This window comes from Neovison vison, chromosome 1, assembly GCF_020171115.1.
Source record: "Neovison vison isolate M4711 chromosome 1, ASM_NN_V1, whole genome shotgun sequence".
Taxonomy (NCBI): Eukaryota; Metazoa; Chordata; class Mammalia; order Carnivora; family Mustelidae; genus Neogale; species Neogale vison.
In genome coordinates, this window is record NC_058091.1 from 58,716,825 (window position 1) to 58,743,443 (window position 26,619).

The 26,619-nt window shown below is 36.7% G+C and overlaps 1 protein-coding gene across 1 annotated transcript in view; it reads right to left on the bottom strand.

Moving 5' to 3' along the window:
* ZC2HC1B (zinc finger C2HC-type containing 1B) overlaps nucleotides 1–16,762 on the bottom strand; it is a 34,244-nt gene extending 17,482 nt beyond the window's left edge. The window contains exons 1-4 of the mRNA XM_044236549.1: nucleotides 16,759–16,762; nucleotides 16,541–16,602; nucleotides 13,962–14,081; nucleotides 13,317–13,455 (exon numbers count right to left, since the gene is read on the bottom strand). Of these exons, the coding sequence (XP_044092484.1) occupies nucleotides 13,317–13,455; nucleotides 13,962–14,081; nucleotides 16,541–16,602; nucleotides 16,759–16,762 (325 nt within the window). The remainder of the gene's footprint in view (nucleotides 1–13,316; nucleotides 13,456–13,961; nucleotides 14,082–16,540; nucleotides 16,603–16,758) is intronic.
* Nucleotides 16,763–26,619: the final 9,857 nt, after the last annotated feature.

Below are 26,619 nucleotides of genomic sequence, written 5' to 3' on the forward strand. Positions count from 1 at the left end.
GAAGCAGGCTTCCTGCTGAGCAGAGAGCCCAATGTAGGACTCAATCCCAGGACACCAGGACCATGACCTGAGCAGAAGGTAGACATTTAATGGACTGAGCCACCCAGGTGCCCTAATAAATAAGTCTTAAAAAAAAAAAAAAAGGAAATAAATGGACTAAGTGCTCCAATCAAAAGACATACAGTGACTGAATGGATACAAAAACAAACCCCATCTATATACCACCTGTAAGAGACTCACTTCAGACCTAAAGACACAAACAGATTAAAAATGGTGGAACAGGGGTGCCTGGGTGGCTCAGTGGGTTAAGCTTCTGCCTTCGGCTCAGGTCATGATCCCAGGGTCCTGGGATCGAGCCCCGCATCGGGCTCTCTGCTCGGCGGGGAGTCTGCTTCTCTGTCTCTCTCTGCCTGCCTCTCTGCCTACTTGTGATCTCTGTCTGTCAAATAAATAAATAAAATCTTTAAAAATAATAAATAAAAATGATGGAACAGAAAGACATTTCATGCAAATGGAAAAAAAAGTGGGGGTACGTGGGGTAACAATACTTAATAGCAAACAAAATGACTTTTTTCTCCAAGATTTTATTTATTTATTTGTGAGAGAGAGAGTATGAGCAGGAGCAGGGGGTGGGGTAGAGGGAGAGGCAGGCTCTGTGCTAAGCAGAGTCCAATGTGGGACTTGATCCCAGGACCCTGGGATCATGATCTGAGCTGAAGGCAGACACTTAACCAAGTGAGCTACCCAGGCGTTCCTCAAACAAAACAACTTTAAAATAAATATCGTAATTAGAGACAAAGAAAAACATTACATAATGATAAAGGGATCAATCTAACAAGAGGATATAGCAATGAAAAATATCTGTGTACCTAACAGAGGAGCAACTATAATGGACAGAAAGGGAGAAATTGACAGTAATACAGTATTAGAAAAGGACTTTAACACTCCCCTTACATCAATGGATAGATCATCCAGACAGAAAATTAATAAGGAAACAACGGCTTTGAATGACATTATCAGACTTGATGGACTTAAAGAGAGATATAGGTATTTCATCCCAAAACAGCAGAATATACCTTCTTTTCAAGTGCACATGCAACATTCTCCAAAACAGATCATGTGTTAGGCCACAAAACAAGTCTCAACAAATTTAATGAGACTGAAATCATATAAATCATCTTTTCCAACCACAACAGTATAAAATGAGAAATTGATTAGAAGAAAAAAACTGGAAAAAATGCATACTTACAGGCTAAATAACATGCTATTAAACAACCAATGGGTCAAAAAAAGAAATTAAAAAGGAAATAAAAATAAACACTAAAAGGGATTTGAAAATGTACTGTTTCAAAATCTTTGGGATAGAGCAAAAGCAGTTCTAAAAAGGCAGTTTAGAGTAATACAGGCTTACATTAAGAAGCAAGAAAAATACCAAATAAACTATCTAACCTTACACCTGAAGAAACAACAGAAAGAACATACAAAGCCCAGAGTTTACAGAAGAAGGAAGTAACAAAAAAATTAGAGCAGAAATAAATGAAATAAAGACTAAAAAAGAAATAGAGAAGATGAATGAAACTAAGAGCAGATTCTTTGAAAAGATAAACAAAACCGATAAACATTTAGCTAGGCTCATCAAGAGAGAATTCAAATAAATAAAACCAGAAATGAAAGAGAAGATACAACCAACAATACAGAACTACAAAGAATTATAAGGGACTACTATGAAAAATGAAATACCAACAAAGTGGACAACCTAGAATAAATGGGTAAATTCTTAGAAGCATTAAATCTTCCAAGACTGAGTCAGGAAGATATAGAAAATCTGAACAGACCATTTACTAGTAATGAAACTGAATCAGTAATCCAAAAACTCCAAACAAACAAAAGCCCAGGGCAAAATGGATTGACAGGTGAATTTTACCAAACATTTTCTTTAAAAGATCTTATTCATTTGTGTGTGTGTGAGAGAGAGAGAGTGGGTGCACACACACAAGCAGGGGGAATGACAGGCAGAGGGACCGGCAGGCTCCTCACTGAGCAAGGAGCCCAATGTGGGACTCAATCCTAGAACCCCTGGAATCATAATCTGAGCCAAAGGTAGATGCTTAACTGACTGAGTGACCCAGGTGTGCCTCTACCAAACATGTAAGGAACCATTTAAAGAGGAAGGCATGCTTCCAAATTCATTCTGAGAGGCCAGCATTATCCTAATACTAAAACCAAACAAAGACACTACAAAAACAAATTATGGGCCAGTATCGCTGATGAAGATAGATGCAAAAATCCTCAACAAAATATTAGCAAACCAAATTTAAGTTTATTCACATTAAAATAAGTCAGAGAGAGAAGAAATACAGCATTGGGAATATAGGCAATAATACCAATAATCTTGTATAGTGATGGATGGTGACTACACTTACCATGGTAAGAAATGAGTAATGTATAGAGTTGTTGAATCAGTATGCTGTACACCAGAAACTAATATAATATTAGTACATCAACAAAAATAACTAAATAAAAATAATTCCTTTTTTAAAGATCATACATCATGATCAAGCAGGATTTATTCCTTGGGTGCAAGGATGGTTCAATATCTACAAGCCAATCAATGGGATATACCACATTTAAAAAAATGAATAGGGGTTCCTGGGTGGCTTAGTCAGTTAAGCATCCAACTATTGATTTCAGCTCAGGTCTCGACCTCAGAGTTGTGAGTTCAAGACCCACATTAGGCTCTATGCTGGGTTGGGTATGCAGTCTACTTTAAAAAAAAAAAAAGGTAAAAATCATAATCATTTCAAAAAAAATAATATAATCATTTCAACAGATGCAGAAAAAGCATTTGACAAAATTCAACATCTGTACATAACAAAAACTCTCAACGAAGTGGGTAGAGAAGGAACATATCTCAACATAATAAGTACCATATATCACAAACAAAAAGCGAACATTAGACTCAATGGTGAAAGGCTAAAAGCTTTCCCCCTTAGACCAGGAAGAAGACAAAGATGTCTACTCTCACAACTTTTATTCAACATAACCCTGGAAGTCCTAACCACAGAAAACAGATAAGAAATAAAACTCAGGGGGCGCCTGGGTGGCTCAGTGGTTTAGGCCTCTGCCTTCGGCTCGGGTCATGATCTCAGGGTCCTGGGATCGAGCCCCACGTCGGGCTCTCTGCTCAGCAGGGAGCCTGCTTCCCCCCCTCTCTCTGCCTGCCTCTCTGCCTACTTGTGATCTCTGTCTATCAAATAAATAAATAATTTATTAAAAAAAAAGAAATAAAACTCAGTATTTATAGATGACATGATACTATATGCCTAAAAAACCTTAAAAGACTCCATTAAAAAAACTATCAAAACTTGTATATTAATTTAGTAAAGCTGCAAGATACAAAATTAACATATAGGAATCTGTTTCATTCCTATTCACTAATAATGAACTAACAGAGAAATTACAAAAACCATCCCATTTACAGCTGCACCAAAAAGAGGGATGCCTAAGGTGGCATAGTCAGTTGTGTCTAACTCTTGGTTTTGGCTTTGGTCATGATCTCATGGTTGTGAGATTGAACCCTGTGTCAGGCTCCATGCTCAATGAGGCGTCTGCTTGGGGCTTTCTCTCCCTCTGCTCCTCACCCACTCCCCCGTGTGTGCTCTCTCTCTCTCTCTCAAATAAACAAATCTGTAAAAACAAAGAAAGATCGCATCAGAAAGAACAAAATACATAGGAATAAATTTAACCAAGAATGTGAGACTCTGAAAACTATAAAACACTGATTAAAGAAACTGAAGACAACACAAATAAATGGAAAGATATACCACACTCATGGACTGAAAGAATTAATATTGTTAAAATGTCCATACTATCCAATCTAAAGATTCAGTGCAATCTCAACCAAAATAACAATAGTCCTCTTCACAAACTAGAACAAATAATCAGAATGTCTGTGGAACCACAAAAGACCCTGCCTGCATAGCCAAAGAAATTCTGAGAAAGAACAAAGGTGGAGATTTCAATCCCAGATTTCAAACTATACTACAAAGCTAGTAATAAAAAACAAAATAAAAAACAAAGCTAGTAATAAAAACAGTATAGTTCCAACACAAAAACAAAAACAAACAAACAAAAAAATAGATCAGTGGAACAGAATAGAGTCTAAGGGGAAAAAAAACCCCCCACACTTATATAGTCGATCTATGACAAAGAAAGCAAGAACACACACACAGTGGGGAAAAGACAGTATCTTCAATAAGTGGTGTTGATAAAAATGGACAGATACACAAAGAGAAGGAAACTAGGCCATTTTTAAAACACTATATACAAAAATTAACTAAAAATGGATTAAAAATCCGAATGTAAGACCTGAAACCATAAACTCCTAAATAAAGAAAAAAAAAAATAGGAGGGTGCCTGGGTGGCTCAGGGAGTTGAGCTTCTGCCTTTAGCTCAGGTCATTATCTCAAGGTCCTGGGATCAAGCCCTGTGTCAGGCTCTCTGCTCAGTGGGGAGTCTGCTCCCCCCCCACCCCCCGCCTCTCTGCCTACTTGTGATCTCTCTCTGTCAAATAAATAAATAAAATCTTTAAAAATTAAAAAAAAAAAGAAAATACAGGAAATAAATGTTTGGACGTAGGCTTCAGTAATACTTTTTTGGATCTATCTCCTTAGACAAGGGCAACAAAAACAAAAATAAACTGGGACTACACAAAAATGCAACCTCCTGACTGAGAGAAGATATCTGCAAGTGTTATGTATGATAAGGGGTTAATATTCAAAATATATGAAGAACTCCTACAACTCAACATCAAAAAACCCCCAATTTAAAAAATGGACAGAGGACCTGAATAGACATTTTTCAAAAGAAGACATCCAGATGGCCAACAGGCATATGAAATGATGCTCAATATCACTAGTACCAGGGAAATGCAAATCAAAACCTCAATGAGATATTACCTTACACTTGTCAGGATGGCTAGAATAAAAAAGACAGGAAATAACAAGTGTTGGTGAGGATGTATAGAAGGGTAACCCTCATGGACCGTTAGTGGGAGTGGAAACTGATAGAGCCACTGTGAACAACATTATGGAGGTTCCTCAAAAATTAAAAATATAAGTACCATATAATCCGGTAATTTCATTTCTGGTTATTTACCCAAAGAAATGAAAACACTAATTCAAAATCATCTAAGGACTCCTATGTTTATTGCCAGTGTTATTTATAATAAGCAAGATACAATAGCCAGGATATGGAAGCAACCTAAATGTCCACTGATAGATGAGTGGATAGAGAAGATGTGGTATACGTATAAATGGAATATTGCTCAGCCATAAAAAACAATGAAATCTTGCCATATGCAACAACATGAATAGATCTAAAGGGTATTATGTTAAGTGAAATAAGACACAGAAAGATAAAGAGTATATTATTTCACTTATGTGTGGAATCTATAAAGCAAATGAACAAATAAACAGAAAATAGAAACAAACTTATAAACACAGAAAACAAACAGGTGGTTGCCCATGGGGGAGGGAGTGGGAGGATGGGCAAAAAAGGTGAAAAGGGATTAAGAGGTACAAACTTCTAGTTACAAATTAAGTAAGGCACCCTTTCAATAAAGGATGAATCTTAAACAATAATCCTAAACAAAGGATTAATAAAAAGGTCATCTAGCCAAAACACATTTTTTAAATAAATTTTTAAAAAGGCATCTGTAATTTTCCTCCCATTAGAAAACAAAACAAAAACAAACACCAGATGCAATACAAAAGCATTATCAAAAGCATCCTATGGGATGCCTGGGTGGCTCATGGTTAAGCATCTGCCTTCGGCTCAGGATCCCAGGATGATGGGATAGAGCCCCACATGGAGCTCCTTGCTCAGCTGGGAGCCTGCTTCTCCCTCTCCCTCTGCTGCTCCTCTTGCTTGTGCTCTCACTCTCACTCTCAAATAAATAAATAAATAAAATCTAAATTAATCAAGGAAAACTATCAGGAAACTAGGATGTACTCTGTCAAAGGGTGAAAGACTAATGACACCCACAATGATCAATCTCAATACTGTTATAGTGGTGGTCCAAATAAAATACACTTTATTTTTCACATAAAGCTCTAAAATTCTAATCATTTAGCAACTGAAGTAATCTCTTATATCAAGGATAGTCAAGGTAAACCCCTTTTCACATTAGAATATTATTACAGCCAATATTTCATATATATATATATATATATATATTTATTTATTTATTTATTTTTGGAGAAAGAGAGAGAGAGAGAGCACATCCACGAGTGAGAAGAGGGACGGAGAAAGAGAACCTTCAAGCAGACTCCCTGCTGAGGCCAGAGCCTGATGTGGGGCTTGATTCCTCAACCCGTGAGATCATGACCTGAGTTGAAACCAAGACTCAGACATTTAACTGACTAAGCCATCCAGGTGCCCCAGCCCATATAATCTTTTACTCCACATTCTTGTGCACTTCCTTCAGTACCAAATATTTTTGTCTTGCCCTCAAAACTTAGAAGTAAGCAAATAAGTTAATCATGGGGATGGAAATTATAGCATAGGGAATATAGTCAATGATATTATAATAAATTTGTATGGTGACAGATGGTAACTATACTTAACATGGTGAGCATTTTGTAAAGCACATAAACGTCAAATCATTAATGTACACCTGAAACTAATACAATATTTTATGTTAACTATACTTTAAAATAATTAAAAATAAAGTTATATATTTTAAAGATTACTTTCTGGTATGGAACTTTAGATAATTCACTTTTCAGATGATTTTTGTAATATGATTTCACTGTTGTTTTGGGGATTGGTTTTGGCTTCTTACTTTTTAAAAATGAACTTGGAGAAATAATTTACATGAAGGAAGATCCAACTATTTTAAGTGTACAGGCCAATGAGTTTTGATAAATGTACACATTGTTGCAACCACTCCAATTAAAACACACCAGAAAGTGTGTTTTATCACCCCAGAAAGTTACCACATGCTCCTTTTCAGTCAATATTCCCCCAAACCCCAGTCTCAAGCAATCAAAACTCTTATTTTCCTGTCACTAAAGATATTTGTTCTATAATTTCATATAATAGAAAAACCATGGTGCTGCATGTATGGTAGCACTTTCTTCTTATTTGGAGGTGTATATCCAGTTTTGATTATCCATTCACTTGTTGATGGGCATTTTCAGATTTTTTTTTTCTTCAGTTTATGCTGGGTTTTTTTTTTCCCTCAGTTTATGCTTTTCTTTTCCAGTTTTTTTTTTAAATTTAAGCTACTATGAACATTAACATATAAGTCTTTTTTTAAGAACATGATTCCAGTTTTCCACATAAATACCTAGGTATAGAATTGCTCTATAAATAAGTATATGTTTAACTTAAGAAAATACCAGTGCAAAGTAGCTGTACTATTTTACACCCCATCAGCAGTCTATGAGACTTCCAGCTGTTCTATATCCTAGCTATCATTTGTATTGTCAGTCTTTAATTTTAGCTATTCAAGTGGGCATGCTGTGGTATCTCATCATGGCCGTAATCCACATTTCCCTGATAGAAATGATGCTGATTTTCTTTTTTATGTACTTGTTGGCTATTATTTTGGGATGTGTCTGTTCAAATATGTCTTTTGCCTTTTTTCTTATTGGGTTGTCGTCTTATTATTGAGTTGTAGGAGTTCTTTATATATTCTTAATAGGAGTCCTTTGTCAGATATATGTGCTGTGGCTTGCCTTTGCACTCTGCTAATGGTGTCCTTCAAAACTAAAATTTTTAGCTTTGGTGAAGCCCAATTTATCAATTTCCTTTTTAAAAATCATTAGTATATTTTGCATCCTGTTTAAGAAAACTTTGTTGAGCCTTAGACCAAAGAATTTTGTTATTTCTAGAAATCTTGGATTGTAGTGCTTATATTAGGTCCATGTTCCATTGTGAATTAATTTTTGTCAGTTAATTCTTATATGAGGATCATGGCTCATTTTTTCCAAATTGGTATCTAGTTTTCTGTTTCATTTGTTAGTAAGATTATCCTTTCCTACACTGAATTACCTTTGTCAAAATCCAATCACCCATAGATGGGTGATTTCTGTTCCAACTGGTATACAAATATCAAATTACTTTGTTACTATAACATCAAAGTAAGTCTTGACATCAGGTAGTGTAAGTCCTTTGCTTTTTTCCTTTTTTTCAAAACCATCTTGGCTATTCCAGATCATTTCAATTTTCATATAATTTTAGAATCAACTGGTGAACTCCTACTTGACAAAGAAAACTTGCAGGGATTTTTACTGGAATTACATGGAGTCCACAGATCAATGTGTGAAGAACTGATATCATAACATAATATGGACTCTTCCAAATTATGAAAATAGTAAATCTCTCCATTTATATTGGTCATCTTTAACTTCTCTAAATGGTGTTTTGTGGTTTTCATTTTTCAAGTCTTACACATTTTATTAAATATATGCTTAAGTATTTAGTGTTTTTTCATAATTGTAAATAGTATTTCTAATTTTTTTAATTATTTATGCTAGTATATAGAAATAAAATTTACTAATGTATATTGACTTTGTATCTTTTTTTTTAAGAGAGGAAGAGTGCACATGAGCAAGGGGGAAGGGGCACAGGGAGAGGGAAAGAAAATATTAAGCAGGCTCCATACACAGCATGGAGCCCATCAAGGGGCTCAATCTCATGACCTTGAGATCATGACCTGAGAAAAAAATCAAGAGTTGGATGCTTAACTGACTGAGCCACCCAGGCACCCCTTGATTTTATATCCTGAAAGTGTGTAAAATGAACTTTTAATTCTAGTAGATTTCTTAAAATTTACTAAGATTTTCTACACTTAACTCATTCATGACTATATTATTTGCGAATAAAGACAGTTTTACTTCTTCCTCTCTAATAATTTTTTCCTCATTATACTGGGTACTTTATCTCCAGTACAGTGTTGAACAGAAGTGGTCTGAAAGGACACCCTTGCTTTTTCATGATTTCAGTGGAAAAGTGTTGTTTTTCATCAAGTGTAATGTTAGCTGTAGATTGCTCAGAGATGTCCTCCCTTAAGGTGTTCCCTTCTATTTCTACCTTTGAGTTTCATTTTTAAAACATGTATGGGTGTTGTGTTTTATCACAGGCTTTTCCTGTATCTACTGGGATGATCATCTGCTTTTTAAAAATATTTTGTTATTATGGTGAACTACTTTTACTATTTTCTTCCTTCTACTTAATTTAGGTATAATTTGTTCTTCTAACTTTTTAAAGAGGAAGAATAAAGTAAATGGTTTAAACCTTTCTTCTTTTCTAATATGAGCACTTAAAGCTATAAAACTCCCTATAGGTACTATTTTAGCTGAATCCCGCAAATTTTGATGTGTTTTCATTACCATTCAGTTCAAAATATTTTCTAATTTCTTTTATGATTTCTTCTTAAATCCATGCATTTAGAAATGACTTGATAATTTCCAAATACTAGGAAATCTTCTAGATATGCTTTCATCATTAACTTCTAACTTAATTCTACTTGACAGATAACATAATCTATGTGATTTCAATCCTTTTGACATTTATTGAGACTTACTTTGTGGTCTTGCACATGGTCTATTTTGGACGAATGCTCCATGCGTACTTAAAAAGAATTATATTCTGCTGTTGCTTCATGTTGCATTATAGCAATAGATATCAATTAGGTCAAACTGGTTGATACTGTTGTTCAAATTTTCTATATCCCTACTGATTTTCCTGCTGTTTATTTTATCACCTACTAAGAAAGGAATGATAAAATCTCCAAATGTAATTATGAATCTTTCTACTTCTCCTCCCAGTTTTTGTTTCATGTTCTTTGAAGCTGTTACTAGGTACATAAACATTTAGGACTGATAGGCCATTTTGATGAATGTATTTTTAATCATTACCCCTGTTAATAACACTGATGTTTGCTTTGCCTGATACTAGTATTAGTCACTCCAGTTTTATGATTATTTGCATACATATCCTTCCCCATGCTTTTCACAATCCTGTCTATAGTTGTTTTGACATTGCTGGTGTTTATTTCTTTTACCTTTTTATCCAAGAGAAAAGCCACAAATCATAAGTGTATGTCTCCATGAAATATTTATACGCTGTACACACCCATGTAACCAGCCTATATCAAGACACAGAACATTCCTAGCAATGCATCTCATGTCCACTCCTGGTCATTCCCACCCCTACAAGGAAAACCACTGCCTGACCTCCAACCTCAGAGACTCAATCCTGAAGTTTCTAAAAAACTGAGCTTCTGATGTATATAAATCAGGAAATCTACAGTTTTTGCCATCCTTTGAGAAATTAGATCTGGCAATCCTGGTGTGTCTTCCTTTGAGGCAGCAGCCCTGCTAATGCAGGAGGAGCTGTCCCCTAGTGAGGGTGTTGCTGCTTTAGGCCTATCTGGACCACCTCCTTGTTTTGTCACCTGCCTGGCACACTTCTTTATGTCTTCAGATTTAAAGTGTGTTTCTTGTAGAAAGTATAAAATTGGACCTTGCTTTATTATTTAGTACAATAATCTGCTTTTTATTTGAAGGGTTTATGTCATTTATATGCAACTGTCCATATGGTTAGGTTTAAGTTTACCATCCTACTTTGTCTTTATTCTGTCTTTTCTTTTTTTCCCCTCCCCTTCTCCTATCTTCTCTTAGACTGAATTCTTTTTCATTTCCTCTCTACTCCACTTTATTGTGTTATTAGCTACTTGTCCATATTTGTGTGTGTTTACTCTAGAGTTTAAAATTGGCATCTTTAATGGGGCACCTGGGTGGCTCAATCGGTTAAGCGTCTGTCTTTGGCTCAGGTCATTATCCTGGGGTCCTGGGATCAACCCCGCCTTGGGCTTCCTGCTCAGCGGGGAGTCAGCTTCTCCCTCTGCCTGCCACCCGCTCTTACTTGTTCTCGTGTTCACATTTTCTGTCAAATAAAAATCTTAAAAAAAAAAAAAGGCATCTTTAAGATATACAACTCTACCTTCAAATAATACTAAACCTATTCATGTTTAATGAGTCCTAAACCTATTCATGTATAATGTACAGAAACCTTCAACAATATATTCCATTTTCCTTACTTAATCTTGTTGTATTATCTTCATTCGTTTTAATTCCATGTCAAAATCCTCATAAAATGCTATTATTTATGCTTTAAATAGCCATTTATAACCCTCAGATAATATTTACTCAGTAGAAAACAAGACAAGGATGTCTGCTTTCACCACTGCTATTCAATATAGTACTGGAAGTTCTAGCAAGAGGACTTAGAAATGAAAAAGAAAAGACAAATTGGAGAAGAAAAATTATGTCTGTTCACAAATGGCATAGTTTTATATGTAGAAAACCCAAAAAATCCACACTAAAAAAAAACTGTGAGAGCTAACAAAATTCAACAAAGTTGCAGGATACAAAATACTCCACAATAAGTCATATTTCTATATACTAGCAATGAACAACATGAAAACAAAGTTAACAATTCCATTTACAATAACATTAGAAAGCATAAAATACTTAGGAATAAACCTCATCAAGGTGCTAAAAGACTTGTATATTCCTACATCTACTCAATAAAATATGCATGACAGAAATTAAAGAGAAGATAAGTAAATTAAAATACATCCTGTGTTCATAGACTGGAAAATAATACTGTTAAGATGAAAACATTACCCAAGGCTATGTATAGATTTAATGCATTTAATGCACCCCTATCAAAATTCCAATGGCATCTTCAGAAATAGAAAAAAAACTCATCAAAAAATTCATATGAAATCTCAAAGGTCCCCAAATAACCAAAACAATCTTGGAGAATTTTCAAAACTTATTATAAATTTACTAGAGTAATCAAAACAGGGTGGTACTGGCATAAGGAAAACAGACTAGAACAGAGAGCCCAGAAATAAATCTTCACATATATGACCGACTGACTTTTGATAATGGTGCCAAGATCATTCAATGGGGAAATGATATTCTTTTGAACAAATAGTTCTGAGAGAACTAGATATCTACACGTAAAACTAGAAAACCAACTTCCGAGATTGTTGGGATCTTACCTTATACCACATACAGAATTAACTACACTTGGATCAAAGAGAAAAACAGCGAGCTAAAACTGTAAAACTCTTAGAAGAAAGCATACAGGAAAGGCTTTATGACACGGACTTTGGAATGATTTTTTTGGATTTAATATCAAATTCTAGGCCACAACACAAAAAAAAATGCTAGGCCATAAAAAAAATTGACTTCTTCAAAATTAATTTTTGTGCATCATTAAGAGACCATCAAGAAAGTGAAAAGAGAGTCTATGAAATGAAAGAAAATGTTTGAAGATCTTATATCTGATAGGGATTAATATTATTAATCTAATAGAGCCTCTAGTACAAATTTTTAATTTACAAAAAACAAAATAGAGGAACAAATTAAACATTAGCCTGAGTAAAAAAAACGGACATATCTAGCAAAAGAAATATTCTAAAAGATAATTGGCCTGATAGGGGTATTGTGCAAGATTAAAGAAAAGAGACAACAAAAATGCATGAACCCTGACTGAATCCTAGATTGTGACTAGGGGGCAAGCAGAGAACTTTAAAAGACATTCTTAAGATAACTGGGAAAATATGAGTCTATATGTTATGCAAGAAGAAGCACTCATCCTTAAGAAATGCACACTGACCCAGTTAAGGGTAAAGTGTTATAATGTTTGAAACTAAATTTTAAATAGTTCTGCCCCCCCTCCAAAAATAAAAAGACAGAAAATATAATAATGTCAACAACTGTCAAATTTCAGTGGAAGGTATGAGTGATCATTGTACTGTTTCTTCCTCTTTTCTGTAAACTTGAAAACTTTCAAAATAAAAAGTTTAGGGTAAGAAACCTTTGGGCCACGAAATTGTACAACTTAAAATGGCTTAAATGGTGAATTCTTTATCATGGGACTTTTACCTCAAAACCACCCTTCTCTCCCCAAAAAACAACCCAGAGATATGGGTATCTGACACCAGGGAGCTACTGTGGAACTGCCCTGCACAGCCCCATTCTTATAGGCCATGACGTGAATGGCCATGACATTGGGTACAGTGGTGTTCTCATGGAGTTAGATGGAAACACAGAATCTTTATGAAGAATTAAAAACAAATTAGGATAAGATATATTGTATGATAAAATTACTTTAATAGAATTTAATTGCTATTATTTATTTTAGAATGCACAGGAGAAAGCAAGTCATGATCATCTGAGCACAATTGGTTAAGAGTAAAATGCCAAAAGCAAACCAAACTGGCCACACACCTGGGTTGATGGTTGGAGGAGGTGGAGGGGGGAGAGGTCGGCCTTCTTTAATGGCTAGCGTACACTGCTTTGCCGAACGGATGGCATTAATGAAGTCTTCATGTTGCTGTCTCCAGTTAGATCTCCTCACAGGCTGAGGCTATTAAAAAACAAAATCAATATTTACTAACCTAGACTGTACATCTCTCCATTACAATTTTATTTTAACCTGAGATTTAAATTTACAGGAAATAGGACTGAAATTTGGAAGGAAAAGAGAATTTGTTCTCAATAGTACAAAAAAAGAGGTCTAGAAAATACTGTAATAAAATTTGCAAGCCACAAAATAACGATCAGAAAAACAAGCTACAGAACTTTATAGAAAGACTTAAATGTAAGATTAAAAGGGATTCTCTTCCAAGTTAATTGCTAGATTTAACGCTACACTATTGAAAACATAAACGAGATTCTTTTTTGCCACATCTGGAAAGTATCTGAAATACATTTCGAAATCTAAGTGAGCATGATTAAAAAGAAAACAGTAAAGGTGGATTATACTTACATGACATTACACTGCACTATCAAGCAAAAATGAAACCAGAGAGCCAAAAAGAGGCTTTAATGTACTTAAGGATGTAATCAAGAACAACAAGATATTGATAGTACCTTGGATTGAGGAGCCTTTCTCACAATGGGAATGTCAGTGCCCTGTAATCTTTGTTTCAAGGAATTGAAAGGTTTACGTTTTTTGTTGAAGAGTTTTCTACATATTGGTCCATGCCTTTCCTAGAAAAGAAACAGTGGGGATTGAAATTTTTAACATGTACAGTCACAAGGTTTGTACTCAGGCAGCCCCCACTGGAGTGACAGGGTTCACCTTCAGAGCCAAGTTCATTCTCCAACTCTCAAAGCACAGCAGAGCAAATCCATCTGGCTCTCTCCACCCATGTTACACATCACTAGATATTGCGTGAGGGTAAGGTCAAGAAGAGGCCTCCACAGCTATAGAGACTTACTTCGAATTTGGTTTTATATATTGAATTCTACCACTTGGGCTGTGTGAGTGGTTCCAGGCATTAAATGATGTTGAAAGGCAAACTTTCTAGTTTAAATTGAAATAAATATTTCTGATACTGAGCTAGGTACTCACTGCAGCCAAAGAAGTTCTCCTGATTATGTCTTCTGTTTCCTGTGTCCAAGATTCCCAAATTCAGTGAGCAAGTCATCCGGTAACCTTACAGGGAATCTGAGTCCTAAGAATCCTAATATTCAGTTTTACCATTCTTTTGAAACAGTCTTTTGCATACAGCAGGGGGAAACTTAGTTCCTACCAGTGGAACTTTCTCAGGAAAACTCTTCTTACCACTCAGCTATTTCAAAATTGAATTTAACGGGGTCACTTTTCTACATACAGCAAATTAAACTACTTAACTTCCTCCAGGAGTGGAGAGGTTTCAAAGAAATATTTGAGAACATCTGCAAAAGACAACTGGGACAACCGTACAAATAAATGAAGGATACACCAATTCCATTTACATTATGAAGATATTTTCCTTTAATTTATCCAAACATTTCACATCCATGAAGTCATTTATTTCAGAGCAAATCTAGGCATTTAATAGTTTTAAAACATTACAATATTTAACATTTAACAGACGATCAGCAGGGAAAACATTCTTTACTCCAGCCAAGTAATCCTTTAAGTACTCAGCATTTCTAGTACATAAGATGGGGAATCAACACACAGAGCTCTGCCTGTGTACCACCCTTACGAAATCTGTTACAGCACCAGCACAGGATTACACCAACAACTTCCAACTAAATGTCCTCTTCTTTGGTGGATATGTAACTCATATTTTTAACACACAGTTCCTTCGTCCAACAAAATACAGGGGCTATATAAAAATCCCTGCACCTTGTTACAAATAAGCTATACCATTTTCTTTTATTTTTAAAGATTTATTTGTTTATTTTAGGGAGAGAAAAAGAAAGATAGGATGGGAGAGAGAGGGGGAGAGAAAGACTCTCTAGCAGACTCCCCACTGAGTGCAGAGCCCAACATGGGGCTCCAAACCATTACTGGAGCCAAAATCAAGTGTCCGATGCTCAATCCACTGAGCCCCCCAGCAGTCCCAGGCCAAACCATTTTAAATGAGATAGCACATCACTTGATCAAATGCTCTTTGTAGCCTGGAGATAGGTCTAGAAGTAAAATCCAAGAGGACCCAAGACATACATGACATTTAGTGATCCCCAAATGAATGGTACCTTCTAGGTCTCAAACTCGTTCTTATGGGGTACAGGCCTGATCTGGGAAAAGCAGCACACTGGTGGGTTCCTGGGCCACAACAGGCCCTTGAGCTCCTGCTCCTAAATTTGGAAAGTTCTAGCTACAGTTAATTAGAACATATTTCAGTTTTAAAATTCCCCAAAGAAAACCTACAACCTAGTTATACAGTCTTTTACCCCAAATGCAGTCAGCTGTATAGTCCAATTTCTTTGGTTACCTCTCCTTGATCTAAAATGTTCAAACTCAAAGTCGCATTATCACCTCAAGTGTTTTTAAAACATTTTTCTTGGGAATCTCCTTATAATATTGGAATCTAATAACTGTTTGATTCCCTAATTTTGAAATAATAAAAAAAGTTAATTCCACTTATAGGCATCAATCAGGGGACCTGACATGCAGTTCGTTTCAATCTGATTAAAAATTAGATCTTGGAACAGGTCTTACATCCATTTTGTTCAAATTACATAAAATCCCTGAAATTGAAAGGTTCTGTCTTTATACGTGGCAAAGCAGAAAACAGAGGGAGGTTAAAGGACTTGTCAGGATTAGTGACAAATTTGAGGCTAAAAGCCAAGTTTCCAGATGCTCCAAATTCAATGTTCATTCCTCTTGACTAGCTAATTTCCCTGGTGCTTTGGCCTTAAAATTTGGATTTTTGATGCTTATAGAAAAGGCAAAAGAGCCAAAACCTCTCAAGAGACAATCAACTGTGCCAAAACACTTTCATCTGGCATCCTTTTTCTAGGAGTACCATGTTTAATTAAGCTCCCCTCTGAATGGGGTGGCATCTATGTGCCTCAGTGTCCTCCAGACCTGCCAGCCACAGGTTATGGACCTCTCTTCCCTGACTTTCCCTTCACATCTGTCTTTAATCTTTGCCGCTGCAGCCTCCTCACTGACTTGACAGTTCATTTAACTCCAACGAAACACATCTACAAAATGTCTTTATGTTTACCAGAACATCTGCTGCAAAGCGTCTTCCACAGACTTCACAGGGAAGTAACTCCTGATTGCCATCTGTATGGGATCCAAAAGCACATTATGTTAGTTTCGTGGAACTGCCTGCCTGAGAAGAAATGACTAACTGGAGGGGACCTCAATGGCCTGATCTCCTCACTCTCTTTTCCCTCCCCACCAACTTCCTTCTTTTAGGAAGCTATTTCATGAACTCACCCATCTTTTTCTAAGATAGCCGTCTCACTTTACTGAACAGGTAAATTCCATGCTCTTCAGGCAACCAGAGCATGATTCTTTAATATATTCCTAAACTAAGTGTCTAGCAGCTTTGGTTTAGACATAAGTACAAAGTTAATACTTTAGTATAAAGTCATAAATTATCTAATGATTACATTGTTAAGATTTCTGTGAGGGTGTAAGTCCTCTGTGTGTGCTAAATGAAGGCATGGTAATTTATTACAGATTATATGAAAAGAGTCACTTAATCATCAAATTTAAGCTTTTCCTGAGAATGGCACTCTCACAATGAATGCTCTTTGCTGGATGAACTCCTACCTGAAAGGAACAGAATATAAGGTACTGATGAACTGGATCAGGTAGAAATAAAGAGACCTCTATCCAAATCAGAAAAGATGGAACCATTACAATGCAGAAGCAGGTGAGGATAAGCCTCATTCTAAAGAGGGGTGTTTGGTCAGAATTCTTAATGAGGTCAGTGAATAACACTCACTGCTACCATTTTATACGTAGTAGTGAATGAATGAGGGACTGTAATCACAACACAGTCTTGCTAATGTTTTTAATATGCAGCCAGTGTTTTTAAAAGTTAAATCAAGAATAAAGTCAATTAAAAAAAGAGGCTGAGACTGCACCCACATGTGCCCTATGTCTCAAAGTATCTGACCCATACTAAGGTGCTCAATAAATACTTGGTGAATGTGTGAGCCAAACAAAAATTGAGTTCCTACCCTAGGACCAATCCTTCATTCTATAAATATCTGCTACATGCAACTCTGTGGAAATATTGAGAGAGATTATACATGGGTCCAGCAGAGAAAAGGAGTGTGTGTGCGCATTAAATGAAGTTAAGTTTCACAAGGAAAGGAAAACAATGTGGAATTCTGTAAAGGTTTTACCTCACTATTTTAAGTTCCTTTGGAGTTGAGCATATAGATTAGAAAAGCTGATCATGGGGCACCTGGGTGGCTCAGTGGGTTAAAGCCTCTGCCTTCAGCTCAGGTCATGATTCCAGGGTCCTGGGATTGAGCCCCGCATCGGGCTCAATCTGCTCAGTGGGGAGCCTGCTTCTCCCTCTCTCTCTGCCTGCATCTCTGCCTACATGTGATCTCTGTCTGTCAAATAAATAAATAAAAATTAAAAAAAAAAAAGAAAAGCTGATCATGGAGATGACTTTATATTAGACTAATAATCTGGGCTTTATTCTACAAACAAGGGGGACAATCAGGGACACCAAGTAAGAAGAATCTGAACAGAGCTGTGGAAGGCTGATGGATGGTAGTGGGAAGGGAAGATGCCATTTCAGTTAAAAAGCTAAAGGTGTAACCTGAAATGGAAAGAAAAGAGGAAATGAGGGGTACTGTACTCAAGGAATTGACAACATGGCTAGATGTGAGGAGGTGACAAAGAGAGAACAGTGCAGAGGGACTGAGAAGAGGGTCAGGCTGTGGACAAAAACAAAATTTGAAAAGGGCCATCTTAGTAAGAAAAATGACCTCACCTTTGGAAATACTGAGTTTGTAAGAGTCATTCAGCCAGCAGGATGGAAATGAGGGAGGTCAGGGCTAGAGACACAGATGTAGGCTTTGTTTGGAGAGTGATGTAAAGGCATGATATTGCCAGGGAAGAGGTCATGGAAAGAGAAGTACAGGGATGATCCCTAGAGAACTCCATATTTAAGGGCCAAGAAGATGAGGATGATAAGCCAGAAGGAGAAACAGGAGAGAACAAGGTCATGGAAACCAGAAGAAGACGGTTTGAAAAAGGAAGGACTGATTAACAGGAATCAGATGGTAGTTCATTACAGACATTGTTGATTTAAATGATTTCTTCTCACATCTGCCAGATGGTATTGTATTTGCAACACAGGTCATCCATTACAGCATACAGAAATATTACTCTTCCTCTCTGTTTTTTGGCCTTCTAACTCTGTAAAATGGAGTCTTGTTTTTTTTCAGCGAGCATATACTTACTAGTAAATAAAAGTTACTCATTTTAACAGTAAAACTGCTTTTTCTTAACCACTAATGAAGGATGATTTTTATGAATCATAGTGTAACATTTGTATGGTATTTTATTGCTTCCTAAACACTTTACCTATATAATTTCATTTACTCCTCACAGAGTTGGGACTATTTTTTTTTTAATGGGTAAGAAAACAAAGGTTCAAAGTTAGGGGACGTTTCAAAGACCACAGGTGGTTAAGTGGTAGCATAGAGACTCAAACCCAACTCTCTATCTCCACAAGTATTGAAACTTTATTCAACGATCACCATAAATATAAAGGTATGGTGATGGTTGGTATTAACCTGCAAAACAAAGGGAAGTACCTAAAGGATAAAAAGCCTCTTATTTAAATCAGCAAGTTTTAAACAGCTCAATGAGTTTAAAAGAATGAAAGATACAATAGGATTCAACTGAACACCTAAAATGGATGGGCCACTGGATTCTGAACCACATTCAGTTCTGAAGCTTGACTATAAGGAAGGGGAACACTTGCTTATTCAGCCAAATTAAACATGGAGATCAAGGCCTATCATGTTTGTGATAGAATGCTGAGTCACATAAAGCATGTGATCACTAGAACCTTAGAAGAATCATTTAAAACAACCAAAATGCCTTGCATCAGGTGAATGGTTATACTGATTCATCCAAACCCTGGAATACTGTTCAACAACAGAACACTACTGGTACATGCAACACGTGGATGGATCTCAATACCGAGAAAAGCCAATCTCAAAAGTTCATGTACTGTGTAATTCCATATGTACAACAATCACAAAATGACAAAATTAGAGAGATGGAGAATAAACTACTGATTGCCAACAGGGAAGGATGAGCGGGGAGGGAGGCTGTTGTGACTATACAGAGTAGAATGAGGGTGACCTTTGAGTAGGGGAATAGTTCTGGGAGGAGCTAACTGACTCAGCTGATGGAGCACAGGACTCTTGGTCTCAGGGATGTTAACTTTGAGCCCTATGTTGGATGTCAAGATTCCTTGAGAATAAAATTGGGAGCAGGGAGAGAAAAGGAATAGTTCTAGATCTATATTGTGGTGGTAGTTACACATGTAATAAAATGGTATAGAACCATAAATACACATTTTACCCATGTATATTTCCTGGGTTTGATATTATACTATTTAAGCTGTAACTTAAATTGGGGAAACTTGGTAAAGGGTGAGTAGGAACTCTACTATTTTACAATTCTTATGCACTAATTTTGTCAGAATAAGAAGTTTAAGGAAATATCTAGGGGTGAGCAAATTATGACCACTGGATCAAATCTGAAGCTGTATGTTTTTGTAAATAAAGTTTTATTGGCAAATAATACTGATTTGTTTACATGCCAGTTGCTGCTTTCACACTACAACAGTAGAGATGGGTAGTTAACAGAGACCATATGGTCTGCAAAGCCAAAAATCATACTAAGAAATAGGGTGCCAACCAGTGAAGGAGAATGTACTGATTAAAAAGGATTTGTGGGAGGGCGCCTGTGTGGCTCAGTGGGTTGGGCTGCTGCCTTCGGCTTGGGTCATGATCACAGGGTCCTGGGATTGAGTCCCACGTTGGGCTCTCTGCTCAGCAGGGAGCCTGCTTCCCTCTCTCTCTGCCTATCTGCCTACTTGTGATCTCTGTCAAATAAATAAAGAAAATCTTAAAAAAAAAGAAAAAACAAACTATTAAAAAAGGATTTGTGGGAGAAAAACATGGAAAATGTTAATGATACATTTTTATTCACATACTTACAATTAAATACTAGGAGTTCTATAGATATGTACATGTATATATGTATGTATACACATACATATGTATGTGTGTATATATATGCATATATATATGATACACACACATATATGTGTATATTATATATGTGTGTGTGTGTATAGATATATATAAAACACACCTGAGTGGTTAAGAGTAAAGGTGATTAGTTTTCTGTATTTTCAATTTTTCTACAAAGATTATTCATTATTGTTTAAAAATTAAAACAATGACATTGTTAAAAAAGAACATTTTGATAGAAAACATTTTAAAACAATCAGTATCAGCTTAGGTCTTTCTATCTTTACTCTCTCTCACTTAGTAGATTATTAAAGTGGCCATTATTTTTTATACATTGACTATTATTTTTACACTTTGGTTAAAAAATCTTAGACAATTTTTAAAATGAGGAAAAGAAAGTGATCTGGAAGCCATCAAAGGTTTTGGTTAGCATGTTAATAATGAAAAATAAGCATTACAAAGATCTCAGTTCAAAAATTTTCTAAGAAGCCTGGAGAGGATTATGGCCATAATGAAACTAGAAAAAATTCTACTTCTGACTAGACATTCTCTTTTTGAGCTGAAAATTAAGAATGCTTTGTACAGACACCTACCAATCCACATTTCCTTATAAAGGCATGGTAGAGAAAAGGAAGACATTTTCTCATTCAGTTGTCAGCGAGTCAAAACTCTTAAGTCCTTTAAAATCCAGAACATAGAAACATTAGCAATATCAACATCTTCCATGGCCCTATGGTAAAGAGGGTAGCATATTGGCCTCAACCTATTCACTTACCTCAGGAACATGATTTATGAAAGAAGAAAAGGAATTAACACAGAACGGCAGAGAGAACATTCCATCGAATGTTGTTCTCCACCAAAGCCCCAAAAAGTAGAGTAAAGGAAAACAGAAACAAAGAAGCCCCAAGGACAGGGAGGAAAGACAACAATAAAAAAATTCAACTCTGGAAAACTGACAGAGTGGTAAAGTGACTTGGAGGACTTAAAACTAAATCAGAAACTACTTGCCAAGCTGACAGTAGAGAGAACCAACCATCCAAATTTTTATCTAGAAAGCTTCAAAGTCCTAGAAATCCCCAGAGCAGCATGTACCTCTGGGAATGGGATGAGATAAATGAGAAGAGCCTGCTAAAATGTGGTGGGCCAAGATGAGTTCTCTGAAAAGAAGTGGATTCCTAGATCCCCTCCCTCTCTCTACACCCTTGGGTGACTGCCCTCCCCAACTCTAGCCTAAATCTACTCTCCAAAAATGACAAAAAGAGATCAGTGCATGAGTTAACATGGGGCAGTGCTGAAGGCATGGGTAGACAGATACAGATGTATACACCTGTTTATGGTGACTCATTTTTTTTTTTAAAGATTTTATTTATTTGTTTGACAGAGATTACAAGTAGGCAGAGAGGCAGGCAGAGAAAGAGGAGGAAGCAGGCTCCCTCCCTGAGCAGAGAGCCTGATATGGGGCTCGATCCCAGGACCCTGAGATCATGACCTGAGCTGAAGGCAGAGGCTTTAACCCACTGAGCCACCCAGGCACCCCCCCTCCTTTTTTTTAAAAAGATTTTAAAAATCATTATTTGACAGGGAGAGAGATCACAAATACAGCAGCCAGGCAAAGGCGTGGGGGGAGAAAAGCAGGCTCCCTCCCGGCTGAGCAGAGAGCCCCATGCGGGGCTCATGACCCAAGATCATGACCTGAGCCGAAGGCAGAGGTTTAACCCATTGAGCCACCCAGGCGCCCCATGGTGACTCATTATTTGTAGTAGTTATATTCCATAAAGTCTCTGTGAGCACTAAATGAGCAAATACTGACTTATTACTTCTAGAGGGAATACAGGGTTAGGCTCCCGTGAGCCTCTGATTGCATTATTTTTATCAATCTATCAATGTACAAGCTTGTTTTATTTTTCTATTTAAAGACACCTCCTGTAAATATAGATTGTTGATTCAGTGACAGTGATCACTCAGAGCTGGCAACACTGTAACTCATGCCTGGTAAGAAGCTTATCTGACAGACATATATTCTCCCTAAGGCACAGCCTTCCAGCATTTTAACACATTTGGGGGCCATTTTAAACAGTGAAATCACCAAGACAAATTGTAAAAACATGGAAAATGTGGCACAGACTATGAAAATAACACTTCTACAGTATGAGAGCTGAAATGAGAAGGCAGGGCATCACCTTGTTCCACTTTTGCTGAGAATATGCATGCCAGGTGACTCAACTTTTCAACTGCAATGTACAGGTCTGGGAATGAATGAAAGCACCATGCATATGGATTTTAGAGTTTCAAATTTTAGCAAATAGGCAAATCTGCAAATAAGGACTTGATTAATGAAGTTGATGGTGTGTATGTGTATATGTATACAGAGTTATAAATCTAATGATTCCTCTCATGAATAGTGATGCTGAAAGCAGAGAACACACCTCAAACCACCTTCTACTTGGTTCACAGAACTCTGCCTGCCAGACCCTTACTCTCAATACAGAAGGAAAACTTCCCTGAGAATATAAACATTCCATGAATAAATATATATATATATATATATATATACCAGTGCTGGGAAGATTCCCAAACAGCTCACCCAGACCACTCTAAAATGAAGCTCAAAATCATGAAATACCTCTTATCCATTCACAATTTCCAATGTCTCCTTCCTCCAGTCTTAATGAGCCAACAGACAAGAATTTCCAAAGATGTGTGGAAAAACTCTAGCACATAAGCCCAAAACAAAAAAGTAATTTAAACAAAAATTAAACTCTCAGAAATTGAAAGTCTTATAGGAGAAATGAAAAATTCAAGGGAAGATTGGAAGATAAAATTAGGGAACTTTCTCAGAAAGTAGAGTAAAATGGCGAGATGGGAGAAAAACAATCAATCCAAGTATCTCTGGTCTAGAAAGTCCTACTCCAAATAACAGTTCAAGAGAGTAAAGGAGAAAACACAAGGAAGAAAATTTTAAAAATTTCCACAATTTCCAGAAGTGAAAGAACACAAGCTTCCATTCAAAAGACACAACACAATGGATGAAAATTTATCTATAACATCATGGTAAAATATCAGAACTCTGGAGATTAAGACTCTACCAAGCGAGATGGAAACAAACAAACAAACAAACAAACTAACAAACATATCAGGAATCAGAATGACCTCAGATTCCCATACATGAAACTTGGAAATGAATGAGGAAAAATCCTTTCAACTTCTGGGGGAGAATAGTCTACAACCTACAGGTTTCATACCCAGCCAAACTACTGACCAAATATGGAGGTTGAGTACATTTCCCCAAATGCAGGGTTTCAGAAAGTTGACATCCCATGTACTCTGTGGTTCAAGAATTACTAGAGGATGGGCTTCACAGCATGAGTAAAACATACAGCAAACAGGGAAATCAAGGGGCACCTGGGTGGCTCAGTGGATTAAAACAGGGAAATCAACACACGAGGGAGAGAAAGTAATTCCCAGGATAAGAGCTGGGCACCAGAACTGGAAAAGCAACTAGTCCATACCGAAGATGTATAATGAAAAGCAGACATGTTGAAGGCTGTCACGAGCACGATATTGACTGCCTTTTTAATCGAAGGTTAGTATGTCCTAGTGTATCTGGCTCCAACTGTTCTATACTTGGCTTGTTTGACCCTGTCCATTGGAGTGCTGGATCTTCACTTTATATTCTGACATCTAGATGAGTGGAAGACACTCATTTGAATCCACAAGAAGGTTCTGCATCGATCCTGGGATCATGGTGACCTTAGCAGAAATTGTAAAATGAGCATACAACCACAAAGCGTAGTTCTACAGCAGATCCAGGACGTTCCAGCTGTGGTGACTTGTGTTCCCTAGAACTCCATCACCTGGCTCAATGTCTCCTCCTGGGGCTCTTTTAAAATCTAGAAGCTGAGGGGTGTCTGGGTGGCTCAGTGGGTTAAAGCCTCTGCCTTCAGCTCAGGTCATGATCTCAGGGTCCTGGGATCGAGCCCCACATTGGGCTCTCTGCTCAGTGGGAGCCTGCTTCCCTCCTCTCTGCCTACTTGTGATTTCTCTCTGTCAAATAAATAAATAAATTCTTAAAAAAAAAAAATCTAGAAGCTGATATTCAGCTCAGAGACTATTCAGCTCAAGGACGTCTTCATCATCTGGTAGTAAATATTGGCCTTATAAAGCCAGATTTGTGTTTCACAACTAAACAAGATACTGTGCTTAGGAATACCATACAAACTGAGGGTCGCTGGAAGGGAGGAGGGTGAAGGGATGGGGTGGCTGGGTGATGGACACGGAGAGGACATGGATGGACATGGAGAGGGTATGTCTTATGGTGAGCACTGAGTGTTGTGTAAGACTGATGAACCACAGGCCTGTACCCTTGAAACAAATAATACATATCAACTTAAAAAAAAATATCATACAGCTGATGATTAATACAATCTAAGTAGTACTTAAAGAGTTCCTGAGGTGAAAGAGTGGAATGAAACTGAGGATGGAACCACTGGTGGCTTCTATGTTCTATTTCTTAACTTGAATAATGCAATGTCCTTGTTTTATTATACATTCTTGTATAAGTTCAGCAATTAAAATATAATGCCATTAGAATTTTTACCTTCTCTTGACCCTTCACTTTAATAAGCAGCACACAGGAAAAAAACAACATAAATGTAGTGATAATGCAACAGTATATCTACAAGATGGCTAGGGCTATCCTTCACTTGAGATCATTTGATGATGTCACAATGAGGTGTAGATACAATGGACCACAGTTAATATACACAAATAATGATGGCTTTTGATACTCAGACTTACACACCAAAAAAAGCTCTATAATATCTAAAAAAGTGATTTTACAACAAGTATTAAGTTCTCATACAAAAGAGATGCTTAAGCCACAGCAGGCAAATTCTTTATGACTTTGTCCCTACCTAGGATGCCTTAAGCCTTCTTTCTCTTAGCTAACATTGATTCTAAGTCCCATTGTTTCAAGTTTAAGCAATTCTTTGGTGAAATCTCTTCCCTATCCATTCATTTACATACCACCCAGTAATCATTTACCAAATGCCAGGAACTATTGGCATGGGGATAAAGCAGTAAATAAAAATTACCTGCCCTCAGTTTGTTCTGAGAGAAGACTGAATAACAAGATACAGCTCAGATGGCAAAATTGCCATGGAGACCACAAAGCAGGGAAGAAGCTTAAAAAATGCAAGGGAGAGATGTTGCCATCTTTACATGCTCAGGTGAAAGTTTATAGTGGAGGTGACAACTGAACACCAACCCTGAGGACACATAATTTGCACTAAGAGCAGTTCAGGGGGAAAGTAAATACCTAGACCCTCATTTCCGTGGTCCTTCTGAGTGACTTGGTGTTGCTAGTTAGATTTTGCTGTAAACACCCTGCCTCCTGAGAAGATGCAGTCCATGAAGGCAAAACCTTCTTAATGCTCTGGACTTCCAAACATTTGCCAGGGTCTTATGTTAAGTTCCTAACCATTGTTAGAGACAACTCAAGCTGTAAATACTCCAAAATTCTACAGAATAATTCAGAATATGTAAAGTTTGTTTTCCAGAATAAAATTAAGATCTTTAAATCTGGAGGATAGCCTGTCTAAATCACAATAATGCTTTGGTAAAACACATGGCTCATAATTACCTTTCCTTGACTGCAAAATATATAATGTGCTGATTTAAACCCTTTGTATAGGCGAAGTGACATTAGAAGTTCCTAAGAAGGAATTTGAATAGCATCTAGTCAAAATAATATTCCAAGTCTTTAAGATTCTTGCTGGTTTTAAGAACCTTCAGCTGAGAGAGCTACCAAAATAAATGGTCAACCTTCTCAGGATTTAATACATTCACAATACTAACATAAACCATCATTTGACCCTTTGCTTCTAAAGATCAGCATTTAAATATATACTCCCCAGTTAGATTCCACTTCTATAATGACAGGCTCTTCAGCTGAGTTTTTTGTAGCAATGCCAGTTGAATACCTAATGCTACTGTTTTTCACTCTTAAAAATCCTGGAATACTTAGATTTGTAATTTAAGACAAAGAGAACAAGGT